This window comes from Protopterus annectens, chromosome 3.part1 (genome assembly GCF_019279795.1).
Source record: "Protopterus annectens isolate FY-2018-M chromosome 3.part1, PAN1.0, whole genome shotgun sequence".
Classification (NCBI taxonomy): domain Eukaryota; kingdom Metazoa; phylum Chordata; order Ceratodontiformes; family Protopteridae; genus Protopterus; species Protopterus annectens.
The window spans coordinates 78,205,393-78,225,388 of NC_056732.1; the positions used below are offsets into that span (position 1 = coordinate 78,205,393).

Consider the following 19,996-nt stretch of genomic DNA (forward strand, 5'->3'; position numbering starts at 1 on the left):
TCTAGCTGTTTATAGTGAGTTTGTGGTACGGTGAAGATCAGAAAATTTGCCTTTTCCTCACTGTAGTGCGATCTCGGAGTTGGTATATATAATTAGCGGAGGGTGTGTGTGGGGGGGATATCCCCCCACAAGAGCGAATTCAATGAACAGCACTTTTGATGTAAGTGCTGTTCGCTTAAAGTACATTTCGAGTATGTAATATAGACCCATAAAATCCATGTAATGTTAACTAGGACAGCACAGCCTCACTCTTCCTGCCCCATAAGCAGTGTCCATACCTCCACTTGATTACTTTATTCATGAAGCAGTGTCCCATCACTCACTTCATTTACAATTTATTGAATTACACATCCAACCAAATAAGCAACATCCTTACCTCTGCTCATTTATTTTACTTATGGAGAAGCGTCCAACTGCTCACTTTCCTTTCCCAACTCATTGAAATGAACATTCAACACCAGAGGGGGAACAGAAGAGGATATGCCTGTCCCTCGTCTCCACCCACACCAACCTGACCAGGCTGTTCCTCCTGTCTCCTACCAAACTTCCAACAACCTAACCACCCATTAAAAGGTATTAAGCCAAACTTCATTCGATGTACTCCATCCTCTCTAACCAAACTGGATCCGTGTCATCACCTCCCAAAGCCCTATCATGTAAATAGACAAAGTAGCCAGTTGTCTAATGGCTGAAATTAAATCACTGATCCCTCCCCAATGCTAAAGTAACAAACCATAACCTCATTATCTCTGTATATTAGCTAAATGCTCCCTTACCTAGCTACCAATAGTGACTTCACAATGATTCCCAGGTCAAGCGAAACCACGCAAGAACAATTGTACACCATCATGCCTAATTATATCCCTGTTGTGCTGCACAATGGACATAATGTCCAAAATGAAATTCCCTTACAAATTGATATAATAGCAATCCCACCATCACATCAATTACCTGATATAAGCAAGAAAATATTTAATGACCTCATAGCATTTGCTGACCAACAACCACCCTCCAAATGACTTCAATACATCCATAAAAGAAAATGCTACATGAACTGTTGCTCAATAACCTCAACTGCTAAATCCAACCCTCACAACACAAGCTATCTTGTCAATAGCCAATGTCTGTTAATCTTCACACTATCAAACCTACCCCAACCCTTCATACCAGTGCAATGGCCTACCCCAACCCTATCCCAGCCCTGTAAACCAATGAATGCCCCCCACACCCTAACATCTACTAGAAAACCCCAAACCCATCCCTGCTTAATCCTTATAACTTCAGCCTATCAGTGATGCTGAACCTTTTGGGTTTGGCATGTCAAAAGCTCCTGGCACAAAATAATTCAGTGCACTTCACATGAACAATGGATGCAAAAGCAGTGTCTTTGGTAACTCACATGTTGGTGATCGCTGATGTGTCACCCAAAAACATCGTGGCATGTGTCACCTTTGACACGTGTGTCTTAGGTTCACCATCACTGGTAGCTAGTGGGACACTCGAAAACCTGCAATGCTCCATCCAAACCTTACCTAATCTTAAAAGTTGCACATATAACATACCACCTCATATCAGCCCAAAGGAAAGATTGTTGGATAAACTGAATAACCTAACCATCCCTAAGTCCTACTCTGCCATAGCTCCACAATCACTTCCTTCCTTTTTAAGGAAGAAATAGTCCTACAAATTGAGCCCCAAACTCCTTCATTCAATAAAAAATCCTTAAGAAATCCCATCTATTATCCATGCAACCAAGATAGCCTACACAATTCAGGCTGCTGTAAACTCAGTTTAGTTTTGAATTAGTTAACCAACATGCCTTCTCCCTCTGTCACCTGTATAGCTGAATACCTACCCACACACTTTAAACAATTGTATGAAACCTACACACCATCCACAAACATACTGCAGCTCCGACCCCTTTAACTTAGCAATACTGGCAAGGCCAAGGGTGTATACCACTGCAAGTAAACCCCATGCACTACATGGAACCTAGCCTAAAGAAATTCAACATCCATAGGTCCCCTCACATGTAGGCAGTAAACTGCTAAAACCTCAACCTTACTAACTGTTCGAAATTCCTGATGACATCAGACTAGAGCCATCCACATCAATATATTCAGATATCCTTGTACCCCCCCCCCATTCAAAACCCTTTTTCCCAGCAAAACAAAAAGTTCAAAAGACCTCCCTCGCTGCCCTCAGTGTTTGGCTAACTTATCAGTCATTGAGCTCCCAAAATCCAACCAAACTGCAATTGTTATGACTCTACCCCATCTGTGGATGACCCCAAAATCCCCATAAATTAAACATAAACACCGAACCCTTGACGTATCTCATCCTTAGTAGTCCCCGCAGTACTCACATACCGCACAGACTCTCACATGCCAAAATGAGCAGATCACTTGTGACCTCACTCTGTGAAGGTCCAGCAGTCAAAAACCCCTTTGCAGCAACAGCCATCACCTAATGAGACTACTACCTTTGGACCACCAACCGATATGAAGTCTGTGCTGACACCATCTGTGACCTCATTGCATAGCAATCCAGCAGCTGAAACCGCTATCATAGCACCACCATCTGCAAGGAAAAAATAAATGTAAATCATCCTAAATACATAAAGCACATTTGAAAACAATGTACCCACCCTCTGAATATGCTCAATAAATCTACCTTCCCATAACACATCCAAGGATCTATTACTACTTGACCCAAAACATCTCACTCTTGAAGGACTGAATTTTACCACATTCTCACTTGCAATGTCTTTATCTGGGTAATGGAGAGCTATGTCTGCTATAACTTTCTCCAATGGCCGTTAGAACCCAGAACACATGCACACCTAACTGACATTCTTCATGGACACCTCATAACCTGCAAAAAAACACACACTCTTGCTCCTCCCCTGATAAATCACAGCCCTCAATTAAATGTGAGCAAAAGCCCAAAACTAGGGTTTTTTTTTTTGTTTGCTCTTCCAAACTTATAGATAACCAGTCTGGTGTTGCATTAGCATGAAGTTTATGAAGGGTAAGAATTCTCATCTCAAATGTCTGTACTCATTTCTAAATACAAGCATTAATGGCTTGTCAGTAATTTGCCAAATTATCTCCTTGTTATGAAAACAGATGAAACTATGAAGCAAAGATCTGGACATTCTGTGCATACCTGTCCTTCCTGTGGAATTTGTACATGAGAGGAATGATGCTAGTGGAAATGGCTCATATAGCTAGCATTATTTAGCAGGCCATAATCCTCATCAAACTGAAATGTAACTGGACAGCAGATCTGGACAGTTAGGTGGTATGTCACTCACTCTCTCTTACTGAATATGTTCAGCTCCAATCACCCCTCCAAGTGTTCTAATAAACTAAACAGCCATTAATCACAGCCCCTTTTGAGCCCCCAATTCATCCCAGGAAATTGCTGCCCTTGTGCCCATTGATGAGAACCAATAGTACAAGTTCAAAAGGAATGATTTCTCCTTATCTGAACATAACTAATCTGCAGCTAAAATACTAATCCCTACAGCATTTCCTTTGAGGATTCTATCCCAGTCTTCACCTTGCTAAGCAGCCATGCTCTCCTTCACACCACTTAAAATTAGTTGTATATGTGGCATATCTCCTAGTCCACTATCTGGCTATCTTGTCCTATTCTGCTTTGTCCATCAAGCACTGAGTGGCTATCCTTCCAACCGAGAGATTAGCAGGACCATAGTCGGTCAAGAAGAGACCCTACAGAGGTTTGACAGGAAAACTTTAATTTTATGAAACGGAGCAAAATGTGAAGCAAAATCTGCACATTCTGCAAAAACAGTTGAGAGGTATGCTTACTGCAAAATTTTGATTAAAACCTGACAGACTGGTCGGGGACAAAGTCCACAAAATAAGGACAGATTTTAAACCCCATCCCACAAACCCAGAAAGCTATCAGAACAACAAGATCCATCTCAGCACTTGTATTTTTAAAGGATAAGAAGTCTGAAAAACAAATGCACATCATCATCTAGTGACTGCACTCCAAAATTCATCCCCGTAATTGGCCAGAAAATCAAACATTTATGAACGTATATTATTATTTAGTAACTGCACCCAGAAACCAAACATGTTATGAGGAACAGACCAAAATATGAGGCAAAATCTTTAATCTCCCCACTACTCAGAAACTCTGCTCCTCCCATTTTTGCATAAGCAAAACAAAAGATGACATTTAAACATCCAGTTGATATACTGTATGTGTTTATGTGACATGTGCCAAGGTATACCCTTAACAACTGAGCTAAGAGTTGGTGTGTCTGTACTAACAATAAGTGGTAACAAAACATTATTAGCAGAGTAGCTAATATTGAGTTCCAGGAGCTAGGATCAGTGTGTGCTATAGACAAAACAGTGCACCATAAAATGAATCCTAATCTTGTCTGCATTGTACCATATCAGTCTCCACTGAATATCCCCTGTAAGTGGTTCTCTCTCTCTTTTTTTTTTTTTGATATTTAATTTCTCATTTTTCATTCACAATATGATGAACATAGATTAAGAATTACAGTTAAGCACACACAAATATGGAAGAGGTTACCAAGAATGTCACCTTTTATTTGCCACCCCCTGAAATAACTGTAACAGCCACAACAAAGTACGGCAATACTAAACCCAAAATTATTCATAATAGTAACTCAGTGGTACCAAAGAAAGTCATACCTTCATATAGCACCACACATCAGTAAGTGTACAATCAAAAAAACAAGTCAGTGGTTTAAAACTTCTACAACAGTATACACAATAACGTATGGGTGCAAAATTTAAACCCATAATATAAGCCGCTGAGAGGAGGAAAAGGCAGTTGTGGATGGGGAGAGATAAAGAATGTTAGCTCACTGTATTAACACTTTCTGACCTTGTAACGTTACATCTCTTATATGACTTCAAATCAAACTCCCCAACTGTCAATGGATGCAAATAACCCATTTGAAATGTGCCACTGCTCACATCCATTTTTGGTTCTGTCATAACACCGCTGCTTATAACATGCCAAAAGCTGACTGTATGCATACCTTTCAATCTCTGAGAGCAAGATATCTGTACAAAGCTGTAAACAATGGGGGAACCAAAGTCAACACTTTAAAAAGTTGCTTTCACAAACTTATAAAGTAGATAGCACAGCTGGTTTTGCATTAACCTGAATTTCTAAAGGGCAATATCTAGAACTGAAATGACTGTCATTATTTTCTGGCTGTGACCCTCAAGGAATTTCACAATGATCTGCCAAACTACTGCAATTTTATGAAAAACAAAGCAAAAGAGAACACAAAATCTGGACAGTTGAGAGGAATGCCCTCTGTGAATTTGCTTCAATGATCATTAGCGCACACAGCGGATGTGTGGAGGCAACCATGTTTTACCTCTCTCTGGGCCCACTAAAAGTTATTCGGAGTTTCAGGTGTGTAAATTACATCAGCAAACAGCTGCCCTAGTCCTCCACCATTAATGACTTCCAAACTCATCCGAATTTGATAAAGAGCTGTGAATATTTGGAGATACTGTGATATGGCAAAGAAGTACTGCAATCTCATCACAAATATGTCTGAGGTTACTAACATGACAATGACTTTGTTGCCCGCAACTCTACAGCATTCTCTTCCTCTGTGCATATCTTAACTTGCGGGCTTGCCTGTATCTGTAAAATTGCGGATACTAGAAAATACGATAATGATTAAGGAAAACAGCTCATGAGTAGAAAACTGCATTAGAAACAACAGGACCATACCCAAAAGTTTGGGGCATAAAAATGGAGTTGTTCACCAGCAAAATGACCTAAACCACCCACCAACTTTAATGCCCACTCTCAATGGCATGCAAGTCCCTCACTGGATCTACAGCCTCCCAAAGTTGTTAACTGTGGTACTGCTTCTCCTCTACTGTCCCCCCCTCCTTTTTTAACAGCATAGAGCCCATCATCTACACATGGACTACCTAGCATTGTTAATCCATCACCCCCCTACAACCACAATACATCTAGAAAAAAACAGCACCCACAAAAAAAAAATAATAATCATTTTCTTGGGTGGCAAAAGCAAGGTTACCATTTGGCTAGGCTTATATAGGCACTAGGGCCAATAGCCTAATACCTACCTATGAACCTATGAACCTATATATATATATATATATATATATATATATATATAAATAAATATATCTATCTATATATATATATATATATATATATATATATATATATATATATATATCTATACGCACACACACACACACACACACACACACACACACACACACACACACACACGCATATGTATGTATATATATATATATATATATATATATATATATATAAACATAAACACATACAGACCAACTGTCTCAATCAACCACCCATCAATATCCTGAAGCCTACCTGTTCTCCAGGAATACCTACAGGTCTTCTCTGACGTAACACTTGCTTTAGCAAGTTCATGCTAAAATGTGATTCCTTCCCTGGTTATACTTGCATAAACCACTTAAGCCCCTCTTACTCTTACCTCATTTTCTCCCAATTATCCCTCACTCCATTTAACCCTTTCATTCCCCCCACCCTCTTAATTCCCACTACTATATTTATCTAACCCCATCTGAAGATGTCCCTGGACAACTTGGTTTGTTACCAAACCTCATTTATCCTTCAAGCTTACATGGTGGACTTCTGTGTTAATTGAAAACAGTCCCATTTTCAAACTGTCTGTAAGGCCTAATAATGACTGTACTTGCCTTTTGACTACTTAAAATTGCAAGTTACGGCTGTTCCCTGCAGAATAACAAGAAATCACTATTGAGCCTTCGGTTTGAATTTCATCACCACCATAAGCAGCAGAGTTTATGCACTTTGCTAAATCAAGCTTCTCACCAACTTTTAATCTAGCAAATGTTTCTGCTGACATAAAATTGCACTTTAACCAGTGTCTACTTTGAGCTCCACTGGTCTCCCATTAATCCAAACAGTACAAAATACTTCATTCTTTGCCAACAAATCTACTGCATTGACTGTTTCCCCAAGCACAGACGCACCATCAACATAAAAAGTAGGATCACAGCTTTCTAGTTGATCAACTTGCCTCTTTGAATGCTGTTTTTAATAAAAGAATGAACCTCTTTTGATTTACAAAACCTTTTGAAATGATTACATTTTTTTACATTTGTGGCACTGCTGACTAAAAGCTAAGCACTTTTTTTCTTTTAGGTTCACGATTACCACCACAATTGCAACAGTTGACTATGAGGCTAGGCGGGGTCACATTTTTTGATTTAGCTGACTTACCCTTGTGCTTCACTGAGCATGCTCTGGATTTTACTGCAGCCACCCTGGAATTTTTTAGAAAGGCTCTAGGTTTCACTGAAGCTACCCCACCCTTAAGCCTGTGTGTTTTAATCACGTGCTGCATACTATCTGCATTAGCACTGGAAGAGTGCTTTTCTCATTTGTAATCAAGTTTGCGTGCTTTTCAGTGAGCTTATATATCTGACAAATCTCTATGGTCTTATTCACAGTTAAGTCCTTGTCTTGAGCAAAATCTTTCTCATTGCATCATCTTTAATATCTCACATAAGCCTGCCTTTTATCAACTCATCTCTCAAATCACCAAATCTGCACATTTTAGCCTTGTTTCTCAAGTCAGTTACATATGCTGCAAAAGTTTCACCAAGCTTTTGATTCCTTGTGTAAAATAAGTGCCTTTCCATTGTAATATTCATTTGGGGTTACAAAGTTCTCTAAATTTATGTTTTAAACACTCAGGGTCTTCCCACATTTCCGCTGGTACCACTATATGGTGATTCCCCCTGCCCTGGATACACAGCAGGAACATACACAAATGAACACTCTCTTTCAATGGCTTCTGAACTAGATCAGTTAAGCAGAATAAATGCCTTTGTATGTGGGTCTTTGTCAGAAAAGCAGCCTGTATAAAATTGTCATACTCTTGCTCAAACACTCTCCAATTTTCTGCAATATTGTTATCAAACACAAGCGGACTTGGTCTGTGAAATGCTTCTGCCATGCCAACAAATTATATTTAAACACAATGCAAATATGACCCTTGTAATTATGTATGAATATGCACATACACATTGTTACTTGTGATAACATTCAAATGCACAATAAACTCTTTAAAAGACTGTCCTTCACAAAATATTCTTTGAAACAGCTGTACTTTGTGAAATAAATGTACTGTAATACTACAAGCACTTGCCAACACTTTGCACACTTTGGATACTTCGAATAGCTTTAGTTAATGTGAAAAAGTAGCACATAGTAAAAAAATATGGTTGTTTTCTCTTTTTTATACATTTTATGCGATTCAGATATTGTTTGAAACATGTTTGTAATTATTTTGAATATTTTATCAATATGTCACAGTTTTGGACATTTCATTTAATTAGGAATTTGAGTGTTCCAAGTGCTTCATTTTATATTCATTGAGTAAAAAGTAATTTAAGTGAGTTTTAGTACCTGGAATTTGTTTCTGACCTGTCTGCAAGTCATCTGAGCAGTAGGGATGATCCACTCCTGTACATTTCTTCAATTTTAATTGTGCACCTCATGGTTTTATCTCGGGATCCCACTTCTGATACCAAGTCACTCATCTTGTAAATCTGAATAAGATGATGAGACTTGGTTGTTCATTTAAATATTTTATTATATACAAACACATCAGGATAGATAGCAGGAACATTAAACTTAAATTAACTAAATAATAACTGACTAGTACACACATGCATGCTTATACATTGATTGCTCACTACAAAATGGCACTCTTGCTTGCATGTGATCAGTACATATATACACATGCCTGCTGACTGGAAAGCTTCTTGAAGGTATACCACCCATTTTGATCTACAGTTATGAATCTATTTTCAAAATATGCATGCTGATATATGGTTTCAAGCCCCAACCTTTTCAGTTCTGACAATAATATGTCCAAAATAACCTTCTCCATTATTTTTCACAACATAAAAGTAAACTTATGGGTCTGTATAAGTCTATGTTTGTCCTGCTCCCTCTTCCCTTAAATACTGGTTTAACAAGTACATGGCTTCAGTCTTGAGGAATCTCTCTGTATTTAGATGATCTAGTGAGTAACAGATATAACAGTACTTTAGGTTCATGCCAACGTTTTCCCAGATCATTATTACTAATTCCATCTCTTCCCTGTGCATTGTTTGTGTCCAGTTTACATAGTGCTTTTTCAACATAATCTAATTTGATTTCAGTATCTGTGGTTACCCAGATGCTACTAGGACAATTTATCACTCCCTTTGTGGAGCAGAACTGCTTTGCATAAGATTTTGTAAATATATCTATAATCTGTTGTTCCTGAGAATAAATTTTAGAATCTATGCACAGTTTATGAATTTGTATGTCTTTACTCCTTCCACATCTCATCTATGTATAAGATGGGTGTCAATATCTTTATATACATTTTCACCAAATCTATCTTGAGCTTATCTCACATTGTGTTTAATTTGTCTGTCCAGCTTGTTTACTTCAGTTTTCAAAGTTATAGTTCAACCTCTTTTCCATTTTATATTTTTTGTCTCTCACCTTAATCAAATATGTTGTTCTTATGGAAATATATCCTCCTGATGTTGAGTGCCTAGATCCTGATGTTAAACATTTTGTTTTTGAACTTTTTGTATTCAAACAATTTCTCCGTTCAGGACTTGCCACATTCCTTCTGCAGTTTTCCACTGAATGCGTCACTCCAATTAGTGTTACATAGTGACTATTTTATTTCCATATAATCTGTTTTAATCTTCTGTGCATTGGTTTAGATTTTAGTTTGGCAGAATAGTCTACCTACAGTTTAATCTTTATAACACCATGATCACTGCTCATCAGTTGTGGTAAAAATTAACATAGTAACAGTTATTTCCTCAGGAACACAAACAGTGTCGAGTATATTCTATTTCCTTGTAGATTTTTTTTTACAATCTGAAGCATATGTGGTAAATGATTAAATTTTATCGAATCAATATCATTCCAGTTTGTTTCTGGTAAATTTAAGCCCCCAGCCACTTTTATTCTTCCCTGCTGAGTTTCATGCAAGAAAGGTGCGAATTCTTCTAGTTTATCAGCACTTGACTTTCATAGTCTATACAGTCCAACAATTGTTATATGTTCCAGGGATATCTTTACTGCCACAGTTACATAATCTACAGTATTAGTGTAATCACTGAACATGTAAAAAGAACAGGTCTCCTAACAATCTTTAATCCCTATCAAAACACCTCCAATTGATTTTTTGTTAAAATGTCTATTACAGTAAAAACATTTATACCCTTACAGAACTGGTTTCCAGTCATAGTTCTTTAACCATGTTTCACAAGCAATAATGATATCAATCCTGTGACAATATGGCAAATTTTATATTAAGACAAATTTATTACTAATGCTCTTAGTATTAACAACCATCAGAATTGTTAAAAATCATCAAATGTTGTTATCTATAAACTGTTAAATTTTCAACCTGTAAAAAAATCCTGTTTTGCATTTGTCAAATATTACAATATATGTTGTTGTTTGTCTTTCGGCTTTTTCCCAGTAAGGGGTCGCCACAGCGGAACTCCGGTCTGCTAATGATTGGCAGTAGATTTTTACGAAACGCCGAGGTGCCAAGCTTGACACCCAACCTTCAACGAAGGCACGCCCATTTACGCACCCATGTCTTTCGAGCGCTACCCAACTGCAGGGAGGACATGCAGACTCCACACAGAAGGCACTCCCAAGCCAAGCCGAGAATCAAATGGGAGAACCTCTTGTTGTGAGGTAACAACGCTACCGCTGTACCACCGCAGAATACTCAAATAATACAATATATCTGTGGCAAAAATTCTCTTATCTGGTATTGACAAGTGCATGGTATCCTGTCCAAATACATGTGCATAAAATTAGGCTTGGATGCAGTCCACATTTCCAATTTTTACAATGAGACATTTTTTCATGTAGGCATTTATCAAAAAAATCTTTACATTCTGTGATCTGCTTCTTGTTTCTATATGTAATTTGTGAAAAATATGTCCTAACACCTGTACAAGCTATGCTATCTAGGAGGGCTGTAAGTGTCTTCTAACAGTCAAAGAGTTCTTACAGATGATATTATTTGTACCAACACAAATGAAAAAAAGCTCCATACTTTCTTATATTAAATCATTCTTAGTCCTTTCTCATGTCTTTAATTTTTGCTTCTGGCAAGCATAACACTTCATAGATTCTCTCCATGACACTGGCATCTAACAAGAGGGTTTAACACAATCAAATGACTGGTGCTAAAGCCACATATTAAAAATCAATGCAAAGAAATGCAATAATATGTCCTTTGGGAAATTGTCTACCCAAGCTAATTACTGCATCGATAAAACACCCTTAAAAGTTGAACTTGTAGTTAGAGGTCTGGGAATATACATAGAAAGTAATCTGGCTTTCAACCAACACATAGTAAAGATAGTAGGTTCATAGGTGTGTACTAGGCTAATGACCCTGGAGCCTTTACAAGCTTAGCCCATAAGATTACCCTGGCATTGTGCCACCCAACCTTAGTTCCTAGTGCATCTGTTGAGTAGAAGCACTGGAGTGATTCCCGGGGTGAATTTTCTATTTCCCATTCACTCATCAAGATTTCTCTTGAAGAGGGCCAGTGAGGTGCTCTTCTTGACATATAAGGGAAGTCTATTCCATAGCATGGGCAGTCTCTGGGTTATCAACCTGTCCTTCCAGCATGTTCTGTTGATTGTGGTAATGAGGTTGAGGTCTCTGGAGCATGTGGTGCAGAGGGATTGGGATTTCTTTAGATGTAGCATTTCTAACAGAGCTGGGTCAGACATGGCTTTGTAAGTCAAGCAGAGATCGCCTCTAAGTAGGCGATATGAGACAGAGAGTAGCTGGAGTTTTTTGAGTCTGTCCATATAGGACAAGTGTTTAAGGCCTAGGATCCTCTTTGTGAGGTACATTTGTGGCCTCTCCAGTTGTTGTAGGTGTTTAGTGAGGTACATGCCAAATGGGGCATTATACTCGATGATTCGCCTAATGATTGAAGAGTAGAGGGAGGCAATGACCTCTTTCTTCCTGGATGCAAAACCCTTTGTAATGAGATATGCCACATAGAAGGACTTTCTGACCACAGTGGCAATGTGGTGGTCAAAAGAGAGGTCGTTGTCAACCTCTGTTCCCAGATCTCTTATAGCACCTTTTGTGTTTAGTGGACTACCATCAATGTGGTAATTTAAAGGAACTAGGTTTTTCCCAAGGGGAATGACAACACATTTTTTGGCACTGAGCTTAAGGCCATGGTTCTGGCACCAGTTGTTGGTGTCATTGAGGTGTTTCAGTAGGATGTCAACATCACTTGGGGAGTTAATAAAAGCTCCCAACTTGCAATCGTCTGCGAACTTTGTCAGCCAGAGTCCCTTCCTGTTGGCCTGGACTTCAGAGAAGTAGATACCAAATAGGAGAGGACCCAGGACTGACCCTTTGGGACTCCACTCATGACTGGTCAGCAGTCTGAATTGGAGTCAGCTACTTTCACACTGTGGGTTCTATCTGTGAGCCAGTTTGCAACTCACCTAGTGATATAGGGGTTGATGCCTAGCTTAGTGAGTTTTTCTCTGATTCCTGAGAGGGGAATGGTATCAAAGGCCTTGGCCAGATCAAAGATCAAGGTAGGCTGTATGAACCAGCTTGCCTTCATCCACAGCTCTGGTGACTGACTCAAAGAAGTCGACCAAGTTGAGCAGGCATGATCTACCCTTCATAAAACCAAACTGTGTAGCATCCAGAGTTTGGAGATTCCCTATAGCCTTGTTTATTAGGTCGATGATGATGCGTTCCATAGCTTTGCATATCAGACTTGTCAAGCTAATTGGACGGTAATTCCTGGGGTCTGTAGTCACTCCTCCTTTGTGGAGAGAGATGACCGTAGCAGTGCGCCATTCAGTACGGACAAAGCCTGAGATGAGGCTGTGATTGAACAGGGCTCACAGGTGAGGTGCCAGTTCACTCTGTAGTTCATGTAGAACACAGCCAGGGATATTGTCAGGTCCCTTAGAAGCTGTATTCTTGGCTTCTGTGCAGCAGTAATACTGGGTGCCTGGCAATGTACTGATATTGTGAGTGATCCTTTGGGAGGGGGTAAAGTTAGCACTGAATCTGTTGGCTCGGTATAGGTGGTACCATTGTGCGGTAGCTCAGAGCAAATCTGGGTATTGCCGTGGAGAATCTTTACTTAACTATAGAAGGTCTTGTGGTTGTCTTTACTATCTGCTGCAATTCTGTTTCATAGCTAGCTTTAGAGGATTTAATGAGGGATCTCAACCTTTTGTTGAGGCTGATAAGGAAGTTTTTCCAGTCTTGGGACTTCGCCTCATTCTGCATCAGTTTCTTCCATCTGTTGTAGAGTTTGTTTATGGCAAGGGACCACCAGATTGGCTTCCTTTTTTTTTGAGGAGAGTGTCTTGGTTCTATTGGGTATGGCGAGATCCATGCATTTGTGTACGTGTTCGTACAATGCATTGTTGTATGATTGTATGATTCAGTGGTCATGCAACTATTCTCCATTTGCATGGGTGCCGTGAAGTTAGCCACCTCTGTTTTTAGGAGCCCAAAGTTAGCTTTGGAGAAGTTTTTCATGGTGGTGAGCTTTGTGGAGGTGGGAGAGATGTGGATTTCCAAGGTGATTAGTTTGTGGTCGGATCTAACCAGGGAGGAGTTGACTATTGGTGTAGAGCAATGGTCGCTCATGTTAGTAATAACCAGGTCAAGGATGTTGCTACCTCTAGTGGGGGTAAGAACGAGCTGGTCCAGAGCATTGGAATTAATGAATTCCAGAAAGCATTGGGCAAGTGTATTGGTACATGAGTAGTTTTCCCAGTTAATGGAGGGGTAGTTGAAGTCACCCAGTATGAAAGCGTTAGGTTGGACCCTTATATTCTCCAGGGTGCTTAAGAATGTAGAGCCTGAGTCTTGGGACATGGTTGGGGACCTATAGCAGGCTACGAACTGAATCGCTGTCTTACCCAGTGTTAGCTGCACCTAAAGTATCTCAGATGCATTATGTTGGGCTACCAGTCTGGAGGTGTGCACATTTAGAGCTTCGGCCCAAGTTCTGGGGCCGAAAGGTGTGGAATGAGTTATAGCCTGGTAGTGCAGGGGTGCTTTTTGCTGCCTTGAACCAGGTCTCTGTTTTTAGCACAAATGTTGATGTTCTCCATTTTAAGGAGTGCTTTGAGTGAGTGCATTTTGAGATTTAGACTTCTAGCGTTGAGCAGCATGACTCTCAGATTGCATTTGTTTGTAGTTGTTACGGTGGTAATTTGGTCTTTGGAACACCTCCTAAAAAATGCAGTATATGGGGTGGCAAGAGCCTTGGCCAGTGTCCAGAAGCCCAGGGGTGACAGATGCAGGCCATCTCTGGCAAAGCATTGAGGTCTGTCAATCATATCATCCCAGGCAGACAGATACTGGATCCCCTGAGAATGACAACAGAAACTTAGCCAGTTTTGAAATCAATTATTTTCTGCTTGTACTGTGGTATAATTCTGGGTGATTGTAGGATGCTGCTCAGGGCTAGGGTCTTACCCATCTGGGCTCCATAATCCAAGAGCTGCTCCATGTCTCTTTTCATGTAGTAAGAAAATCATTCTGTCACCCAACTCATAAGCAAGGGTATGGCTACTCAGCCCTTATCAGAACCATGAATGAGTGCAATGCCCCCTTTGGCATGTACCTAACCAGGCCCTTGCATCAGTTAGAATATCCTCAAAGGTTTCTCAACAGGTGGCTCCAGGGTATGAATAGCCTGTTCTACACAGATCAGCTAAAGGCCCTATCAAGGTTCTCTGTCTCCTACAAGTTACTGAAAGACAATCTATGCCTGGCATATAAGGCATCCTTAGATCCAGCTCCGATGGATTTCTTGCACATCCACAAAACAAATAGCACCAGAAACACTAGATACAAGGACCAACATTTTGCCTGCAACAAAAACAGAGCATGCCAGAGAGACCAATATGTGTCTAAGGATCCAGCACTATGGAATAAACTCCCCATCCATGTAAAGCAGAGTTCATCCCTGACTGTATTCAAACAAAACCTTGATCATTGTATGGAAAATTAAAAATGTGTCTGTGCTGTGCCCCCATGTCTGGGATGGACAGAGGTTGACAGTAATTAAATGAATTCCCAACTAGCATATCCTCCTCACATAGCCCTTAGCTACCTCCTTACTAACATACCCCCACCATATAGGTGCCCAAGGTATTTAGGGACAAAGCTGGGTTCTGTTGCACAGCTAGGCTTATAAAGACCCTGGTGGTCTACTATAAACTTATGAACCTATGACCCTATGAACACTATTTGATGTGCATTATATTCTCTGAAAATGTAAGCATTAGTTCCTCTAGTAATTGAAACTCCAGTTACAATATTTTTTTTCTGACCAGATCTGAATAATCTCTAACTTCTAATTCTATAATATCTGCTCTATCAGTTGGTACAAAGGGATTATCTTCATCACCATTAGTCTTATTAATCTCACTGTTTCCATTGTTTAATACATTTGCAAGAATATAATTCTTATTCAACAGGCTTTGTACATCTGCCGCTTGAGCCATGTTGTCTTCTTCAGTCTTTCTGCTCTGTTCCTTACAGTAATTTTACTCAGTTTTTCCAAGTTCAGTTTTGATTTCTTCCTTTTCTCCTGTTCTTTGCCTCTTTTTTCTACCTTGTCTTTTGGAAAAATTATGGCTTTTTCTGTACACTGAAGGTTTTCTGATAGAACAATATTATCATTCCCTGTAATATGTGTATTATAACAAGCACTATCCTTTTTTCTGTATTTTCTTTGCATTATAGACATTAATCATTTTCTTTTTCTTTCTTGTTATTGTGAACTTCGTGTTTTCTTTTTTTTCTTCTGCTCTGAATCCACAGATTATCTTGAATTCTAAAGTTGTCTTTGGCAGTATCGTGTTTAATTGGAGATGAGTGATCTTTACTGACAATAGACACTTTTCCTAAATGTATTCCATTTGCACTTTGCCTAATATTACTTATCTCATCAGTTCAGCCATCAGTACAGTTTTCCAAGCTGTGCTAATTCCTCAGATGCAGTCATCATCATCAGTAGTCTAGATTTACTGCGGATAACGGTAAACAACTCATCCAACCTTTGACATTTGGAATCCAGATCACCAGTATTATCAGATGTTACCTTTAAATATACAGAGCATTTAGTACACTGTACAAGATACTTGTGCTTTACCAAGTCATTAAAGTCATACTCATTTAAGGAATCCATATTCAACTGCAAATGAATAAAGAATTCTAAAAGAAAACTATAATCAAAATCATTTACCACAGAATTCAGAGATTTTAACTCAACTTCTATAAGAAAAGTCACACGAACAATATACAACTCATATTTAAGTGCAATATAGTCATCACTCAGACTTACCATACCAGTTGCGCCAGTCATACAAAAGGCAGATTTCCTTCACATCTCACACTCACTTTTGCTCACAATTACACCTTGTTGTAACAGTACAGATAAATAAATCACAACCCAATACATGATTGCTTTAGAAAAACTCTAGATTGTTCCCTCCCTGCAGTTTGTGTGAATTTGTAGCTGACTAGGCCATTTAGGATGGCTACAGCTTATGTGTCTAAAATCTATCCATTTCTAACAACAAACAGTGAAAATTAGAGGTAAAACAACAAAACATAAATCAAAGTAAATCTTCTTGTTACAAACTGTCACTTTCTTTATACAAAGAGTGAAAACCAGAGGCAAAAAATGAAATATAAATAAAAATGTATCTTCTCTTACCAGGCAGTTGCACAGTCAATTACAAACCACCATAGGATTTAGATAAGCTCTGGATTGTGCTGTCTCCTGTCCGTGTAAATTTATAGCTGACTAGACCCCACTGGATGGCTAGAGTTTGGGTCTAAATTCTGCATCTTTCTGACAGCAAATATTGAAAAGGGGTAAAACAACAAAATATAAATCACAAACCAGCACAAGATTGTGCCGGATAAGCTCTGGATTTATATTTGCAATGATAATTTGGAAGATTACTTATCATAATTGCTACGGCCCAGTGCTGAAACGTGTCTCGGAACATAACTTGGTTTGATTAGGCTATATGTACGTTGTACGGTAGAATGGAACATCTTTGTTACAACCACAGAACATTACAGCTCTGCAGCAATTGGAATTTAAATGAAGCTGAGCAGCACAAAAAGCTGGTGGCACATCACTAGCAGATATTTTGGATTTCCTATATTACTAAAAAGATTAAGTTATTTTGTTCAAGAATTGCAATGACATCTCTAAGAGACACGTATCCAACATCGATATAGTTCTGGGACTTGTACTGTCATGTAGTCTGGAATGCAACAGTTTTCGACTTCCTAGAAAACTTGACAAATTAACATCTGTGAAGCTCTTGAATTTTTGTGGGGCTTTGCCATTAGTATGAACATTATTTCTGGATGACTGACAGTCAAATGAGTGTGCCCTTTTTTGTCTTGAAAACATTTTAAGAAATTCTGATTGCATTACAGAGATATGAATATTTACAGGTAGGATCAAAATAAGGTCAGTATGATCATTACAGACTGTAACAATTCTAAAATAGTCACACTACAAAAATGCTGCTATAATACTATAGCAGTCACAGGGTTTTGATCCTTAAAAACTATAAACAATCAGTTTAGCAAGAAATGGATGTATATACAATTCATTTCTATATTAGATTCTTTGGCTAAATCTTAAAATTTCAGTGTGAAATTAAGTATATTTTTGCAAGTTTTATTTCGTTGTATCTAGTTGCTATAAAGTTCACTTCAAATAGAATTTATAAAATTAGCATTGCAGACCTGTATGTAAAATGCTGACTGAAGTTTCAGTCTGAAAGGATGTTTTTTTTCCTGTTTTAGGGCTACCTTCAAATGTGGGTTGACATGTTTCCAACAGATATCCACCCCCCTGGTGATCCTGTTGACATCTCACCAAGAAAACCAGAAAGGTATTAACCTTTATCTTCATGAACATAAGTAGTTGTGTGTGTGTGTGTGTGTGTGTGTGTGTGTGTGTGTGTGTGTGTGTGTGTGTGTGTGTGTGTGTGTGTGAGACCGACAAATGACTTTATGCAGCATTTTAAATGAAATTGTATATGAAATTGCTTAATTAGCAAAGGTTGTTTGGGATTGGGTAATTAGTGTTAAGGTAACTAATGGGATATATTTAAAAGTGTGTGTATCAGTTGTAAATTTGTCTGAAGAAGTCCAGTCACTGAACCAGATGAAAAATGCTTTACGTTACTTGTTTATTTTACTTTTTTGTTTTATTAAACCTTGTGCAGTCGGATAAGTTATCTCTTGGTGCCTTTTTTACTACATTTGTTGTCTTTGACATTTTTGTGGAGTTGTACTTGAATGGCTACTGGAGGTATTCTGGATTCATCTGTAGACCTATTATCTCAACCATTTGAGACACCTTCAATGAATTCCAATGATTTAGGTAATCTTACAGCCTTAATACAAGTGATGAATGAACGGTTGGAGAACCTAGCTGTAAGAGTGGATGTATTGACCTCACAGAATGTACCTAACACCCGAGTATCTAATCATACTGGTCTGGGTTCTTTGTGGGCAGAAGTGCCACACTCTATGTGTCCAGTAGGTACACGTAACAACCTTTCTAGTGCTGTGAATGGGAAACAGCACAATGCTCTGACAAAAATCGATGTGGGGCCGAATAACACTACAGCCGGTAGAACTCCTTCTAGTCTTCTTGGAGTTCTGAATGTGTCCTGTTGGATTAAAGAAGTACCTAGCCTCACTAGAAACTCAGGTGAGACACAACAAAGTCAAATGGAATGAGTAAATTCAACACTGACATCATTAACTGCAAAATTATCTAACTTAGACGCTAAATTAATGAAAATCAAAAAACTCCAATTAGAGGTGAACTATTTTAACGAATGTTCAAAGGGGGGGTATTGTACCTAAGGGACTTCGCTCTTCGCAATACCCTAATGGGTTTGAAGCTGGTTCGGTGTTTCATAGTGAACTAATTCAACTGTTTAATAAACATGGCTTAGAATTAATTTCCCTTATGTCAAAACATTACCAACTTGCTATAAATGATTTGGCCATAGAAATTGCTAAACTTGATGAGGAAGTGCAAAACATGGGGACTTTTCAAGATATCAGTATGATTATAGATGTATTTTCAACTCAATAGACCAACAAATGCATAAAAATGTAGCAACTAAAATCAAAAAATTAAACCGTGACATAGCAAACTACAAACAAGGTACCGCATTCCCAAAACCTCCAGTACTGTTTAGCAAGACTGCTATTGGCCAGAATAACAACTCTACAACCTATCAGGATGTCCGTATGAGAGGGAACATTAATGGAGTGACGTCATCCGCACAACATAGCACTGAACACCACACAGAAGTCATGGAGGAGTATACAGACCGAATAAATGAAGGATATAACAACAGTGAGGATATACAAGCCCAAGAAAATGGACAACATGTTTTTTTACACAAACAGGGACAGAACCATTGGCAATACTACAATACCAGAACAGCCCACAAGAATGCGCCGAACAACGGAACGAAGAAGAAGAGATAAACCAACTTAGTGCAGAGACTGCTAATGAAAACAATGGTGGTTGTAACATTTTATTTAATGTGACTGAACACTTTAAAATTTACAACTATACAAATTATGACGTGCACCCTTTGTTGGTTGAACTGTTTGCAAAGGGTTTTATGTTTGTTCCTACGTCTCGGTTTAACTTACCCAAAGCATTATTAGACTTAAAAATGTATATACAAAAACTTCATTTGACTTTATTAATGGGTAATAATCAAGCTGTAAGCGATGGTTTAAGGGTTGCAAGCACTTTTAATCCCCCCACCCATCCTCTACT

General features: G+C 38.7%; 1 protein-coding gene across 1 annotated transcript in view; it reads left to right on the forward strand.

Annotated features, from left to right (window-relative positions):
* The window catches only part of LOC122797634 (otoferlin-like), a 1,687,021-nt gene that overhangs the window by 1,551,836 nt on the left and 115,189 nt on the right, over positions 1-19,996 (forward strand). The window contains exon 35 of the mRNA XM_044066178.1: positions 17,986-18,074. Within this exon, the coding sequence (XP_043922113.1) occupies positions 17,986-18,074 (89 nt within the window). The remainder of the gene's footprint in view (positions 1-17,985; positions 18,075-19,996) is intronic.